The sequence below is a fragment of the Lissotriton vulgaris genome, chromosome 6 (assembly GCF_964263255.1).
Source record: "Lissotriton vulgaris chromosome 6, aLisVul1.2, whole genome shotgun sequence".
Taxonomy (NCBI): domain Eukaryota; kingdom Metazoa; phylum Chordata; class Amphibia; order Caudata; family Salamandridae; genus Lissotriton; species Lissotriton vulgaris.
In genome coordinates, this window is record NC_141694.1 from 1279464660 (window position 1) to 1279479801 (window position 15142).

The following is a 15142-nucleotide window of genomic DNA, read 5'->3' on the forward strand; positions in this document are numbered from 1 at the left end:
CCTGTGCCCTTTTCGATTTTTATTTGTTTAGATTCAGTCTTCTACCTCATCAGGTTGGAAGGCATACCCTGCCCTCTGGTAACTTGGTTTAACTAGGGATGCATGTAGCTTAAAGTATTTCTCTTGTGAATTTTCCATAATTCACATGAATGTTTGGCTTGCCACCTGTAGGTTGAAGAGTTCTCCACAGGTGGGCTTTTGCATAAAAATTAAAAATAAGGATTTTTTTATGCCATTTTCAGGGTATTCTGAAAAAACAAATATTACTACAAAGTTGCAAAGATAATAGATCTAAAGTTAACTTAAGAGAAAAGGGCACATCACTTTTCAGGACCAATAAGCACCTAAGAGGAAAAATTGCCAATTAACAGACAAATACTACGCCAGACCGTAGGCGCAGGAAATACCCAAACTATGGGTTTGCCAATAATCAGGATCTAAGCTAGCCTTCACTCATCTTATGGATTTTTTTGCATACCCCGAATCTTAACTTACTTTTAATTTGAATTGTCCCCTAAAATGTATTTAACTTTCTTTTTCTGATTCACCAAGATCCCATGACCAAAGTGGGTTTTGATCATTTTCGAACACATGCAGATCATTTCCGAATGCATGCAGACCCAAGGAACAAGGTCAGGGTTGCATAGGGAAGCCACAGTTCTCTGCCTGTGTCTTAGCTCTTGGATATCCCTTTCTTCTCACATTCTCCAATCGCCCCCTCCCAGAGTGCCTTTTAATAGCTCTGAGTCTTGACATAATCCTCATGCATGGTTCAAATGCATGCACTTTTAATGTCCAGTTTCCTGTTGTTTTGTGAAGGTCCGGTATTTATCTCTCTATTAACCAGTAATGCTTGTGCAGTACGTAAGTCTGCCCCAAGTTATTATTATTACATTTATAGCGCGCATGAATCACCCCAACCGGGGTATCTCCGCACTGTGACTGCCCTTGTCAACCAGTAAGGAGAAGATCAGAACAGCATGGTTTTTTGCAGTTTTCTGAAGGCGAGGTAGTTGGAACAGAGACTAAGGTGGATGGGCAGTTGGTTCCAATATAGTGGAGCCAAATAGGAGACGGCTTTCCCCCCCAACCGAGCCTGTTTTATGAGAGCTATGTGAAGGAGATCCCTGGACCCTGAACAAAGGGGTCCTGGAAGGTATGAATCTGACCAGCTGGTCTGTCGGATATCTTGATCCCAAGTTGTTTAGGGATTTGTCGACCACACAGCAAATTTTGAATTTGATTCTTTTAAAAATGGGTAGCCAATGCATCTTACGGAGAAGGGGGAGCGAGGCAGTTCTTGGGGGGCGTTGGTCACTAATCGGGCTGCCATATTCTGGACTACCTGCAGTCTGTTCAGGGAAGATTCCTTGGCTGAAATAAACAGAGCGTTGCAGTAGTCCAGATGGCTTAGGACCAATGCTTGCATCAGGGTTTTCCGCATGGATAGCGGTAGTAGGGGGAAGACTCTGCGAAGAAGGCTAAGTGTGTGGAAACAGGCCCCAGTTGTTGTGGTGGCATGCTCCTCTAGGGTTAGCTTCTGTTCAATCCGAACCCCTAGGTTCTTACCACTTGTTTTGGGGACGGGCCGGGCCCAGTTCCTTTGGCCACCAGTTGGGCGACCACTTCGCTACTGCTTCTCTGAATAACATAATTTCGGTTTTCTCTGCATTTAACTGAAGGAAGTTGTTACTAATCCAATCAGTGATGGCTTTCATGCCTTCCGAAGAGGTGGTCTGGATGTTGGTGTTATTCTTGTCAAAAGAGAGAAGCAGTTGTGTGTCGTTGGCATAGGAAATAGGTATGAATCCTAAATTTCTTAAAAGGCCAGCCATTGGAGTAACATTTGTTGAACAGAGTAGGGCTCAAACATGAGCTCTGGGGTACTCCCTTGGTAACATTAGTGGTCAGAGATCTAAAAGGGCCTAGGTTGATGGTTTGAGTTCTTTCAGCCAGAAAATGAGTCATCAATTTTAGTGTGTTCCCCAGGACGCCTATATTACTTAGTCTCCCAAGCAAGACCCTTATTCGATGTAGTATTGAATGCTGCAGACAGGGCAAGCAGTATTAGGAGCACTGCCTGACCATTGTCTGCTAGCATTTGGTTGTTATTGGTGACTGTCGCCAATGCAGACTCCGTGCTGTACCCTGATTGCGAGGGGTCATGGCAGTTGGAGGATTCTATAAATCCAGACAAGTATTTATTAATGTGCTTCTCTAGAAGTTTTCTTAATAAGGGGAGTAAAGAAATAGGACGGTAGTTGGAGACATCTTCTAGAGGGAGTTTGGGATTCTTCCTGATGGGCAGAATCTGAGCTGCTTTCCACTCCTCGGAGAGCCTGCCTTCCTTCAAGGAGCTGTTTAAGATGGAGCAAATGGGTGCCACAAGTTGATTGGCGAGCAAGCCGGTGGTCTTGACTGGAATCCGGTCTAAAGGAGAGTCTGATTTAGTAGTTTTTAATAAAGATTCGGTCTCCGGGGAGAGTGTTGGAAATTCCTCTAGTTTAGACGTGGTAGGAAGGGGTTCGGATATGTGATTTGATCGAGAGCCATTGACCTCAGTGATCTTGTTGTAGATCTTCTCTCTTTTCAATGTTAGGTGTCCTGCAATATTGTTGCATAGGGTCTGAGTTGGGCCCTCTACCGTGTTACACGCCTTGGGGTTGGTGAATGATTTTAGGACCTGAAATAGTGCTTTAGGGGAGTTATATGCCTGTTCAAGTTGAATTGCAATATGCACTTTTCGGGCGGTTTTCAGGTTGCTATGGTATTTAGTCAAAGTATATTTAAATCTTTCTTTGTCATGCGGGTCGTGTGTGCGGCGCTAATGTCGTTCTAGTTTTTTGCATTGTCTTTTTTCAGTCCGGAGATTAGGGGTATACCTCGGTGTCTGTAGGCGTTTTGAGACCATAGGGGGATATTTTCAAGGGTATCAGCTTATCAATTGTGGATTTCATTGTGGATTTTGTTCCTCCGCACTGTCGGAGTCAGAGTGCTGTGGTGGAACAAAGATATCTTGGAAGAGGGTGGGCGTCAATTTGTGCCACTGTCTATAGATCCTAATGGTGTGTGTTTTAGGAGCAATGAGCTCCTTAGGTCCGGTAATACAGAATTTGATTTTTGAGTGGTTCTACCTACATGCGCTTTCTTGCTGCAGACGGTGGGAAATGTAAGTTTACCTTGCAAGAGCCATTGCCTACTTGTGCTTATTAGAAACTCCCCAGCTCCATTTTATTTACGTGCGCAAAAGCACATTAATTTAGTTGATAACCTTTTGTGTTCATGTAATTGCATACTAATTATTACATAGAGACATTTTCTTATGTCCATCTGTGCTGCAGGCATTGGTCATTGTAGGTTTATCCTGTGGGCCGCGGTTATTAAGTTGCACCTTTTTCCTAGGTACTCTCAGCCTCTGCATGAAGAGATAGCCCTCCACAAGCATCTGAAGCACAAAAACATTGTCCAGTATCTGGGCTCTATTAGTGAGAATGGGTTCATCAAGATTTTCATGGAGCAGGTGCCTGGGGGTAAGTGTTTTTTTTTCTTTGTATTTGTTTTTATTTATGGCACTTTGGACAAACTAACAACACAAACGCCATCTTTTATGCTGGGAGAGATCTTGGAGCTTCTGTACTTAAACCATCTTCATGCCTATACGTAAAGTTTAGTGACTTGATAAACGTGTTTTGGCACAGTTTGCCAGCTTGTTTTGCAACATCCTGCCTATTCGGTTGGTATCACTAAAGCAACCCCTCTGTCTTGGTCTCATTTTGTTCTGGAAGGGGTTCTAGAACTGCATCTCTGAGTCTTGGGAACAATCCCGACTGCCTTCTCCCCAATACTACCAGGTAACTGTGTTGAATCCTGCAGGCGTCCCTCTTGGACCCCTCACCTGAGGAAAAGATGGTGCTTGTTGTTTCTTTGACTTTTCTTCATTATTAAGGTAACCAGATGCAGATGAATATGTAGTCAGCAACTCTGACTATTAGTAACACCTCTCCCCTCCTAGATTATCTTGCTTGTGCCTGGGAACTGTTGATGCAGAGGGATATTTTCTAATTCATCCAGATGAAGGAGTTAGGAATTGGTTAGGCAAGCTGAGTGTGTTATCTTCTTCTCCAATTAATGAAAGCCCCAGGACCCACCTGGCTTCCCTGGAACAATTTACCATGTTTATTTGACTTAAGCCTCTTACACTGATTTCTTCATGTCATGTTCCATTTTGCATTATCTCTGGTGTGTGTTTTATTGCTAAGGTACCTAGGCAGTGGTACTTCTAGTCAAAAAAGAGCTCACAGGCATCAACTATATTGTTATATGTGTTAATTGTATTCATTTAACAATACACAGGCAATGCGTCTTGATGCGGTTAAAAAAAAAAAATGAACAACCCTAAAGGAATAATATATTAAAACTAAAACAGAAGCCATGAATAAATATATGAAGGGCTGCCATAACTGTGGTCCAAAAATTAACCTCAACTAAACGAAATTAAGGGACTGAAAGTAACAGAATAAGATATCTTGCACCCAAAGCAAATGCTACTACACGAAACTAACCTACAGTGGAATGTTTACACATTTGTCTCTGTGTTTGTCTCATGTGTTTCATATTGATGAAAATCGAATTCGAGCACACTTAGCAGAGGCTACTGTGTCAACACGCAAGACTTTACCATTCTGGGTAAAATTACCACTTTCCCGTTTAGGAAGAGCGATTACACCAAAAAAGTGAATACTACCCATATAATAGTATTTTTGCTGCCCTGCTGGTTATACTAAACAGGGCCTTTTTTCAAGACCTTCGGGGTATTTTATTGGGGCCTAAATAGGCCACAGATAGGAAAAGAGTTGCAGTGCATAAAACTCAAACACCTGTACATAAAAGTGCATGAGTGGCCCGAACCATTCAAATGTATTATTTTGCAGCCCAGTTACAGTGGCCGATGATATGGTTTGTTGATAGCTCCAGTGCTGAGAGGGAGGATGTGCAGGTGAGATTAAGCACAAATGCAGTATCACATTTAATGTTGTGAAAAGCCCTAACGACACATCCGGAGCTATTGAAGGTGGCCAAATACTGCTGGAATGGATTTGTGTTGAGGTTACATGGTGAGGTACCATACTTCCCTTGTTTGCCACTGTGGACCCTCAGATTCCAGGTCAAAGTAGTACCCCGTGATAAACTAGTATGGACTAAGGCGAACTTTGACACAGTGGTCAATCTTTACGAACACACATTGCTCTGCACATTTGATAATGCCATGCCTCAGATGCAAATGCTGATTTCTACCACAAGGCACGTGAAAGCCCAGTGTTCACACAGTGTTGACTAGAGGTAAATGGCTGAACTAAGTGAGCTCAAAACACTCCCAGCCATACTTGGGCTATTGTTGCAGACAAAAAAATGTAAGCTCACTTTTTAGTTCATTGTTCTTGCTTTAGTGCACACGAAACAGCACATAGCCATGTAATTGAAGGCGTTGTTAGCCCAGCTCTTAAAAGCATGCCCAATTACTTAGTCGTCCAGTGCTGAAAGAGATACTCCCTAAAACCGTCAGAATGAAACGATAATAACACATTACCAGGGACATGATAAAAGCAGTCTTGGAGGCAAAAACAAATGAGCCCCCATCTTAAGTCTGATGTGAGAGAAGCTGGTTTGCTAGGATATGTATGGGTATAGTCCACATAGGGATAACCACAAGGTAACACATGTATGCATACATGATGGGACACACATTCACAATACTGTAGGCTGTCAACGAGCTACCAAGCACAAATGCTGGCCCGTTAGGCACAAAATACTTATAAGCCCCTTTCCTTGGCAACTGAGACCAAAATGAGGATAGATCTCAGCTAGATCTACAAAACCAGACCACTTGTTCTGTTTGATGCTGTTATTGTTATGTTTAACTTCCCTCTGAAATGCATGTGATAAAATATACTCTCCTAGTCATACGCCATTTCATCAGACTATGTATGCACCATAAACTGCCTGTCTTGTTCCTATGTTTATTATTATTGTTGTTGTTTTTCTCTCCCTGCATTTCCACACACCTCCCTATCCATTCAATACTCCTCTCGGCTTAGCAAAGTCTTCCGCTCTCTTCACCCACAGTGAAACACCACTGCCTACTAGAACTCGGACTCTAAATTCACTCTAACCCTCCTACGTACCTCCTCTTAACCCTTACCCCAACCCACTGCCCCCCTATCTTACTAGCACCAAACACCAGCCTGGGCACCAACCTCTGCCTCTCTCCACTCTCTATTTGCAACCTTCCAAATCTTAATACTCCCCCGTCCACCCCTTCCTTGTCCTAAATTTCTCATTCTCCCCTTCAACCCCGCCAATCCGCGTCATTCCTACACCCCCGGATTTGCTGCCATGACTCCCAAAACTAACCCCTCCATCCTTCCGACACCCTCTCCCACCGTGCTCTTACCCAAACCTCCTTCTTCTAAACTTCTCCCGACCCTCTCTTTGCCTGCTCCTTATTCTCACCCAGCCAAACCTCACCACCATGTCCCACCTCAATACCACCCACACACCATGCCCCCTCATGCCCTAACCGATAAACACCCTGCCCTCACCAAACATGGACCCAACTCTTGGACCATTTCATACCCTCCCAACCTTTCATAAAAATGCCAAAAAGAATCTTAAGCATAAATTTCTTATCCGATATCCTGAAACGCTAATTGAAGACAACTACCACAGCCCCACGTCCCACATTAAAACTAACTTTATTTTCTACACCAAACACCCCTCCAAATGGAAGAGCACCTTTTTACACCACCTCCCAGTATCTAGCGCAATTAAAATCACCCACGGTTATAAACTTGCCACTTATCATACCTCTCTTTTCCCTGGTGAAATAACCATCTACAAAACTGGAAACATCATGATTCAAGCCTCAGAGCAGCACCTCACAATTTTTGAACTCCTCTTCAGCACTCTTTCTAACCAGCTGTCACTACCTACTCCTCCCCCAACACCCTATCAGTCCCAAAACCCCTCCGGGCTCCCCACAGCCGCCCTAACTCCTAACTCTTTCCCTAACGACAGTCCCTGTACAACAACTTCTACTCTGTCACTCTCCCCTGTCGCAATCCTATCCCCTCTCCCCACACCAGCCCCCTCCCAACTCTCCTCTGCCTCCCAGAGACAAACTCCACAACCCCACAACACTCCTACCCGTAATGGCGCATCCCTCTCCTTAACTCTTATTCTACCCACCTCTCTGGAACCAGCCCCTCCCTACTCCTCTAATACACTCCTCCAAATTCCCATGTCCCCTAATGACCGTCCACCTCCAACATCCTATCGCCTCCCTAGCAGGGCCAGACTGGGAACCACAACCGGCCCTGGCAAAGTGCTCGACCGCCCCCCCCCCCTCCCCACTCGGGGGGGGGGGGAGGGGGGGTTTGAAGGTGCCCCCAAGCTCTTTGCCGTGGCAGGTTTTCAGCCGATTTTGCTACAGGGCCGATTTTGCAGCTAAGCTGCAAAAAGCGGCCCTGTAACAAAAACGGCCCCCATGGGCCCAAAACCGGCCCCCACCTGTGAGGCGCACCGGGGGATTGCCCGGTACCCACTATGACCAGTCCGGCCCTGCTCCCTAGTACCCCTCCTCCCCCTCTGACCATGAACCCTCATATCCTGGCCCCTCTCTCCCAATCCCGGGCCACACCCCCTCCCCTCCACAGGCCTTCCCCAATGCTCCTTCAAACACGGAACTACCCACATTCCCCCCCCCCCTCCCCCCCCTGGCGAACCACCCACTCCAAGCTGTCAACTTTCTCTCCCTAGCCACTCCGTCGCTAACTCCCCCTCCATTCCAGCCACGTCCACTTCCAACCTCAGCCAGACACTTCTAACTTGGACTACAATCTCTCTACCCTAGCTACTGAACTTACCCTTCTCAGAAAAGATTTAAATCGGTTCAAATTCTACAAGCCCATAGCCCGCTCCTCTTGGCCCTCTGCCCCATGTGCTAGCCTTCGAAAACACTCATATCCCAAACATTGGTTAACAAAGCCTCTCCTCATCCGCTGTCACAGATCCCTTCGAACCTTGAATACCTACTCTACCCCCGATCTCTCTGTCCTCTGCAACACCTACCTTAACAATCCCCCACCTAAAGATCTTACCCACTCTCATGCCAATATTCCTATTATTTTGGGGACTAGCAGAATCTCCGAGTCTCCTAGCTCCCCCAGACCCCCCCTCAACTCACCAGCCTTCCAACTTCTACCTGCCCCTATCAGTAACCCCAACCCCTTACCTGCATGCTCGTGAACTGCCGCTCGGCTGTCCGACATGCAACCGAAACCTCAGAAACCATTCTTAATGAAGATACCCACATCGCCTTACTCACTGAAACCTGAATCAAAGGCCACTCTACACCCATCATTGATCTTCTGCCCCCCTTGGCTACTCTATTCTCAGAAAAGACTGACCTTAAAAAATAGGGGGTGGTCTAGCGATCATTTTTAAAGAAGAGCTACAACTCTCTCCAATTAATAACACTGACTACACAACCTTTGAATACTTAGGAGCCGAACTTAAAATGAAAAGCTCCACCCAATACGACTTCATAACATCTACCACCCTCCTGGTGAACCCCTTCCCTTTGCCGAAGAACTATCGGACCTTTTAACTAAATCGCTACTTTCCAACTCCAACAATCTCTTCCTAAGAGAGCTTAACCTACACTGGAATGACCCTGATGACCCTGCAATCAACCTTCTCAATAACCTTCTTGAGATTAGCGACCTCAACCAACTTTTCCACTCCCCTACCCGCGCCAAAGGAGCTATTCTAGACGCCATCATATCCAACCCTGATCTGACATCCTTATCCAACATCATCCCTATTGACTGGTCTGACCACCATCTCATTCTGTTCACCATCTCCCCTCCAGCCCCTATAAAAAGCAATAAAACCACAGTTGTGAACAGAAATCTTAAGCAAATCCCCCCGGGCGCACTGGAACATAAACTCTAATCACAACTCAGTCTCCCCGCTCCCCCCCCTCAAATGCAAATGAACTCACTGAGCACTTTAACAAAACTGTCTCTGAGGTTTTAGATCAACTTGACCCTCTGAAAATTAAAATGCTAAAAAATGCCCCTCTAAATCATGGTTCACCCTAGACCATAATAAAGTAAGAGGCTCACTGAGACTGGCTGAAAGAACATGGAGACAACACCCTTCCGCATCTCATCTTGCTCTCCTTAGAATTGCAAGATCCTCTTACAAAAAACTTTTTTTTTCTGAAAAAGCATCATTCTTTCATCTACAACTCTCTCGTGCCAAAAACAGACCTAGAGAACTGTTCAACATTATTATAAATCAAACCTCCCCTGCACCCATTAACCCGGTGGCCTCCACTAACAAATGTGAAGAAATTGCCAAATTTTTCAGTGAAAAAATCGCAAACATTTACCGTGCTTTCCTCGATACTCAACCCTTGTTCACTCCTCAACATCCCCTAGATACTACACCTTATCCACCCAACCCCTTGAAAACACCCCTGACTCCCTCACTCCTCCTCCCATCGCATTTCCCTCCTGAACCCCTCCCCACTATCCTACTGCTTAAAAATAACACCTTGTGGCATAATTTCCACTCCGTCTCTGAACGGGAAGCCTTCAACGTCCTAGCCAAACTCAAACCATCCTCCCACACTAAAGACCCTCTGCCTTCCGCACTCGTCCAAGATCTCAAACACGTCATTGTCCCCTAGTGGACCAACATCATTAACGCCTCCCTCTCATCAGGGAATGTTCCCATCTCCCTTCAACTTGGTCAAATCACTCCCATCCCCAAAAATCCCAAGGCTGACCCCAATGACCCTAACAATCTCTGCCCTATCTCCAACCTCCCCCTCCTCTCCAAAGCCCTCAAAGTGCGCCCTACTCCAACTGGACAAACACATTGACACGTTCAACCTTCTAGACCCCCTTCAATCTGGCTTCCGCAAAGGTTGCAGCACTGAAACTGCACTGCTCAACACAGTCGATAATATTCACTTAGCCCTGGACAAGGGTGAGACCTAATACTCATCCTTCTTGACCTCACCGCTGCATTTGACACAGTTTACCACCCAACCTTACTCAATACACTCAAAGATCGCTTCAGCCTTAATGGCACAGACCTTAACTGGTTCACCTCCTACTTCCAACATAGAACCCAAGAAATTAAAATTCCAAACTTCCTTTCTAGCCCAACTTCTGTCTCCCTAGGTGTCCCTCAAGGATCCATCCTCTCTCCTGCCCTTTTGAACCTCTTTATGGAACCCCTTACACTTAAACAAGCAAAAATCAACTTTCACCTGTACGCTGATGACACCCAACTGTACTATAAAATAAAATCCCATGCTGATATCCTGCACCTTAACACTGCACTAACCAAGAGCCAACCTAGTTCCACAACAACCATCTTAAACTCAACCCTAACAAAACTGAGATCATCCTCTTCTCTCCCAAAAACAACCCTCTCCCCATTCAAACATGGAACGCTGACCTTAATGCCCTAAACTGCTCTCTCTCCCTCGTCAAATCTGTCAAATCACTCTGCATCACCGTCAACAATAAACTCACACTAAATTCCCATGTAAAGATCTCAGCTAAAAGTGCCCTTTTCACACTCCGGCATCTCAAAATAATCAAACCTTTTATTCCAGCTGAAGACTTCAAATTAATTATCCAATCTCTCGTCCTACCCAAAAGCGACTACGGAAATGCCCTTCTCTCTGGTACTCCCAAAATGTATCTTGCCCCATCAAATCCGGCCTCAACCTCGCAACCAGACTAACAACAAACTGTAAACGTTTTGACCGCATCTCCCCTGCCCTCAAGACCCTCAAATGGCTCCCCATTGAAGGCAGATCCTCCTATAAAATTGCCTGTATTACACTCAAAGCCCTATATCAGAAGACTCCAACCTACCTCACAACTAAACTCAAAAAAGCTGGCTGTGCCCGAACGCTGAGAAGCACCAACACTCTTCTTCTCTTACTCCCCCTACTAAAAAAAAACGCCTCGAAATCCCACTCCTTCTCTGGCAAGGCCCCAACCATCTTGAACGCCCTCCCCAAAGACCTTTGATGCAACCCCTCCTATGCCAGCTTCAAAAGAAACTTTTAAAATTCACTTTCTCAATACATTTTGGGGAAATGAAATCCCTGAACTCCTTCCTGACTATTTTCCCTCCTCCATCCTTAGGCAACTCCACCTTCACCCCACACTCTCTCACCCCCCCTCACCCCCTCCCCCTTATTAGACCCCACCACACCCTACTATGTCCACTGAGTCCTCCTTGGCATACTGTAATATTATTATTTATAACATTCTGGTTCTTTCAATTAGTTTTCTGTTTATCTTATATGTACTCTGCTCACTACGTATATTAAATGATTCCTTTTATTTTGTCTGACAACATTTATAATTTGTTTCATTCATTGCTATTGTTTTTTTCTTGTTTATTTCCATGTCTGATATAAAGCGCTGATACCCTCGGGTGGAGCTAGTGCTATATAAAACCTTCAAAATAAATAAAATAAAACCGGTACAGAGAGTTGGTGATGATTTCAGACTGTGTACAAGATTAATAATAACTTGAAAAATTCAGTACAAAACTATTTAAAAAAATGTGTGCAGTATAGTAAAATCACATTGAAGAGACCTTGTGATTGTTAGGCGAGTTTATTCCTGAGTGAAATCATTGCAACATGCAATAGTTGAGGCAGTTAACTGTGTTTTCTCATGTTAGTTTTGCTCCACTATGGCAATATTGTGCACTGTTGTAATGAAGGTGTGTTCGTTAGTAGAGTTGCTGTAAATGAAATGCTGTACCATGGCATAAATGTTGGTCTGATCTATATCAGTCTTTTGAGCTTGAAACCAAAGAGGTAGGCCGAAACATGTTCATCGGAAGGGCTCATACACGCAGACTCGCTAACCGTGTTTTGTCATTTTAGGTAGTCTCTCTGCACTTCTGCGATCAAAGTGGGGACCACTGAAGGACAACGAGCACACTATTGGTTTTTACACCAAGCAGATTCTCGAAGGCCTGAAATACCTTCATGACAACCAAATTGTGCACCGTGACATAAAGGTATTTAAAGTGCTTGGAATAATTTGGAGGATAGAACAATATGATCTTGCCAGTTCCCTCTGTCATTATAAAACAGTATTACACCGGCATACAAGCAAAAGGGGTTGGAAAATATAGGTTAGATGTCATTTGAAACTCCGCAGATTAGAATACAGCCTATCTTCCACTCTTTGAAGCAGTTATATGCTGGAATACATTTGTTAACCCATTTAAACGGATATTCATACATTTTTTCCGAAAATATTCTAGAGCCACTCTTAATTTACTGGTCAAGTTTATTGAAGATGTGTCAAGTTAGAACAAGAATATTTAGAGAGGGTGCGTTTGTAAAAGTGCAACCCAATTCATTTCAGCTTTGGCAATATTATTCGGTTGCATTTTTGCAACACTTGCTGATCAGAAAAGCTCACTGTCTTTTATCGAAATGTGTCATTGTTGGGCTCTACAGGCTTGCTAAAAATAAAAATGCATTTTACCCCAGTCATGAAAAAATGTTGAAATACTTTGGCAGTGGTGAGGTTCACATGCAACCAATTATGTTTCGAGACTTCAACCCATTTAAGTTTTACAGATTCGGGTCACAAACTAGCTTTGACATTTTTTGACTGAAATAGCTTGCCATGTTCTGTGTTATAAACACTGCCTCTTCCAAAAAGCATTTCATTTTAAAACGTTAAGCACTGAAGGCCTGTGCTACACTTGTCTAAAGGAGGATACCTAGTGCATGAGTATTTTTCACCATTCTTGTAAATAGTGTAAAAAACATTGGCGGTGTGCCAGTATTTGAGAACTTTCAAACACGCACCCGAAACTCACCATAATGTTCTTTAACACAAGTGTAATAATTGAAGCTTAAAGTCGAAATCTTAAAAATTGATCCACTTTACCCCAATCCTGATGTATCTAGAAAAGCAGGGGCTATAGTTTCCATCACACCGAACATGACGCGCTCCAGCGCTGGCATTAAAAGGACCTAGAACGTTTTGTGAAGCATTATGTTTGCGGTTGAGAACATGTCTACAAGAATCTGGTGATGCCATTGTTAACACATTTACTGGGGTTAACTGCCATAGGATCAGCATCCTAGGTGTCCTGTTTTGGGTGTGTATTACATGCGTTTCAAAGTCACAGAATGTTGATGTTTCGTACATTAAGGATATTTTCAGGTTTACGTTCTAGAACATGTTTGTTGGTTGTGGACTAAAATGACTATATTAATAGCTTTATAAAAAGTCAGCTGTTCCACAATTTTTCACAGTCAATGCCTTTTTGAGTCACATCCCATGTTTATCAAGAACTGCAAGGATGATAATACTGGCTGGCTCATGACTGGGCTTGCACCTTAACCTCCCCCTATTTCCAGTTTCCTGCTACACCTGGAGCTGTGTCCTGTTTTTTCAGTGGGCAGATTGTTTTTCGGGTGTGAGTAAATATTTTTGCTAAGGCACCCATGGCATCATGGCAGTGAACGTAAGAGCGTTTGCAATACTGGAGGCTAATTCACAATCACAGCATTTCATGCTCGGGGACCTCCTGGGCATCTCATAGCCAGGAGGGCAATGATGGATAATGAGGATTGAGGTTTGGTGCCAACAAAAACAGGAGAATTGGCCAGACAAGTAATAATTGGCCTTCACTGCTTTCCTCCACTGCACGGGGTTCTTTGTAGGCTTCTAAGTGTTGTGGCCTACATGTTTTGTAGAGCCATTTAGACAAACTTTTAGTAATACTAGGGTACAGACTCACTATGGTTCAAACTCATTATGGTTCAAACATTCAGGCCTTGTTCCACAATTGGTTTGAGAACAAACGTTGAATAAGACAATCAACACAAAGCCCGTGGTGGTGATGCTGGTCAGGAGTGTCTGTTTCTGCTGGAGGTAGAAGGCTGTTCCTTCTAATTCTGGCTCTGTGTAGCATGCTGTAACAAGCTTTGTGCATGCTACCTTTCACTTGGAAATATGCCACCCATTTGGGTTCATTCTGGATATAGAGCGAACCCTGATTGCCAAGAAATATAATTTTACGTGTTTGCACTGTCGCACTCTGTTCTTTTGCTGTGCAACTGGCAGCTTTCATTTAACTGGAAAATAAAAGCAGTGCTTGTCATCAGGGAAGGCTAGTGAGCTATCTGTCACTGACTGTCATTCTTTGTTTATCTGTTTCTCCACAGCACGAAAAGTCCTTCTCGGGACGACCTTATTGGATCTAAAAAAAAATGTATGCCTTACTTTAAAATTTTGTCTGATTTCCATTTTTACGTGCACATAAAAGTTGCTATTTAGACTGTAGGATCATTCACCGATTAGGATTTTCTTCTATCACTGTTAAGAGTGTGCATGGTGTGGCTAGATTTGGAAGATTGACTGACATGTAATTGTCTTCAAGAGCTACCCAATGAAACGTTTTGCCACAACAGATTCTCTTTTTGACTGTGTTGTAAGTTCCTTTTTTTCTTCCTTTGAATTATCATGTTTTCTTCTTTTCTAACCATGCAGCCTACATGGTGAAAAGGGAGAGTGCGCATGACTGGTTTGGTCAGCCCCAGAGGGCCGACCAAAGAGTAAGGGCCTGCACATTGGGCTAGCCACTCCTCCCCTACCCTCGAGTAGGACCGCCCACCTACCCGCCCCCAACCAAACACTTCTGCTTTCTCACAGTGCGAGAAACAGAAACGTAAAATGGTATTTATAATACCATTTTATGTTTCTGCTTCTCGCACTGCAAGAAAGCAGTGGGGCAATGCTCCTCCGCCCACTTGGAGAAGCCGCCACTGTGAATCAAAGAAGGAATGAAGGAAAGATTGAGAAAAGAATGAGGTAATAAAGAAATAAGAAAAAAGGAAAGAATTAAAGAGGAAAGAAAAACAACTAAAGAAGGAATGACAGACGAACATGGGTGTAATCATAGAGAAACCTCATGAGCTTGTGTTAAGAGTTCATGTGAGCTGCTCGTGTGGTGTGGAAAAACAAGGTATCAGATAAACAAAGGCCACCTCAAAAGGAATTTACAACAG

The 15142-nt window shown here is 44.0% G+C and overlaps 1 protein-coding gene across 2 annotated transcripts in view; it reads left to right on the top strand.

Annotated features, from left to right (window-relative positions):
• The window catches only part of MAP3K5 (mitogen-activated protein kinase kinase kinase 5), a 1016304-nt gene that overhangs the window by 826076 nt on the left and 175086 nt on the right, over positions 1-15142 (top strand). For both annotated transcript variants that reach the window (XM_086927404.1, XM_086927403.1), the window contains exons 16-17: positions 3403-3530; positions 11990-12126. In XM_086927404.1, the coding sequence (XP_086783530.1) occupies positions 3403-3530; positions 11990-12126 (265 nt within the window). The remainder of the gene's footprint in view (positions 1-3402; positions 3531-11989; positions 12127-15142) is intronic.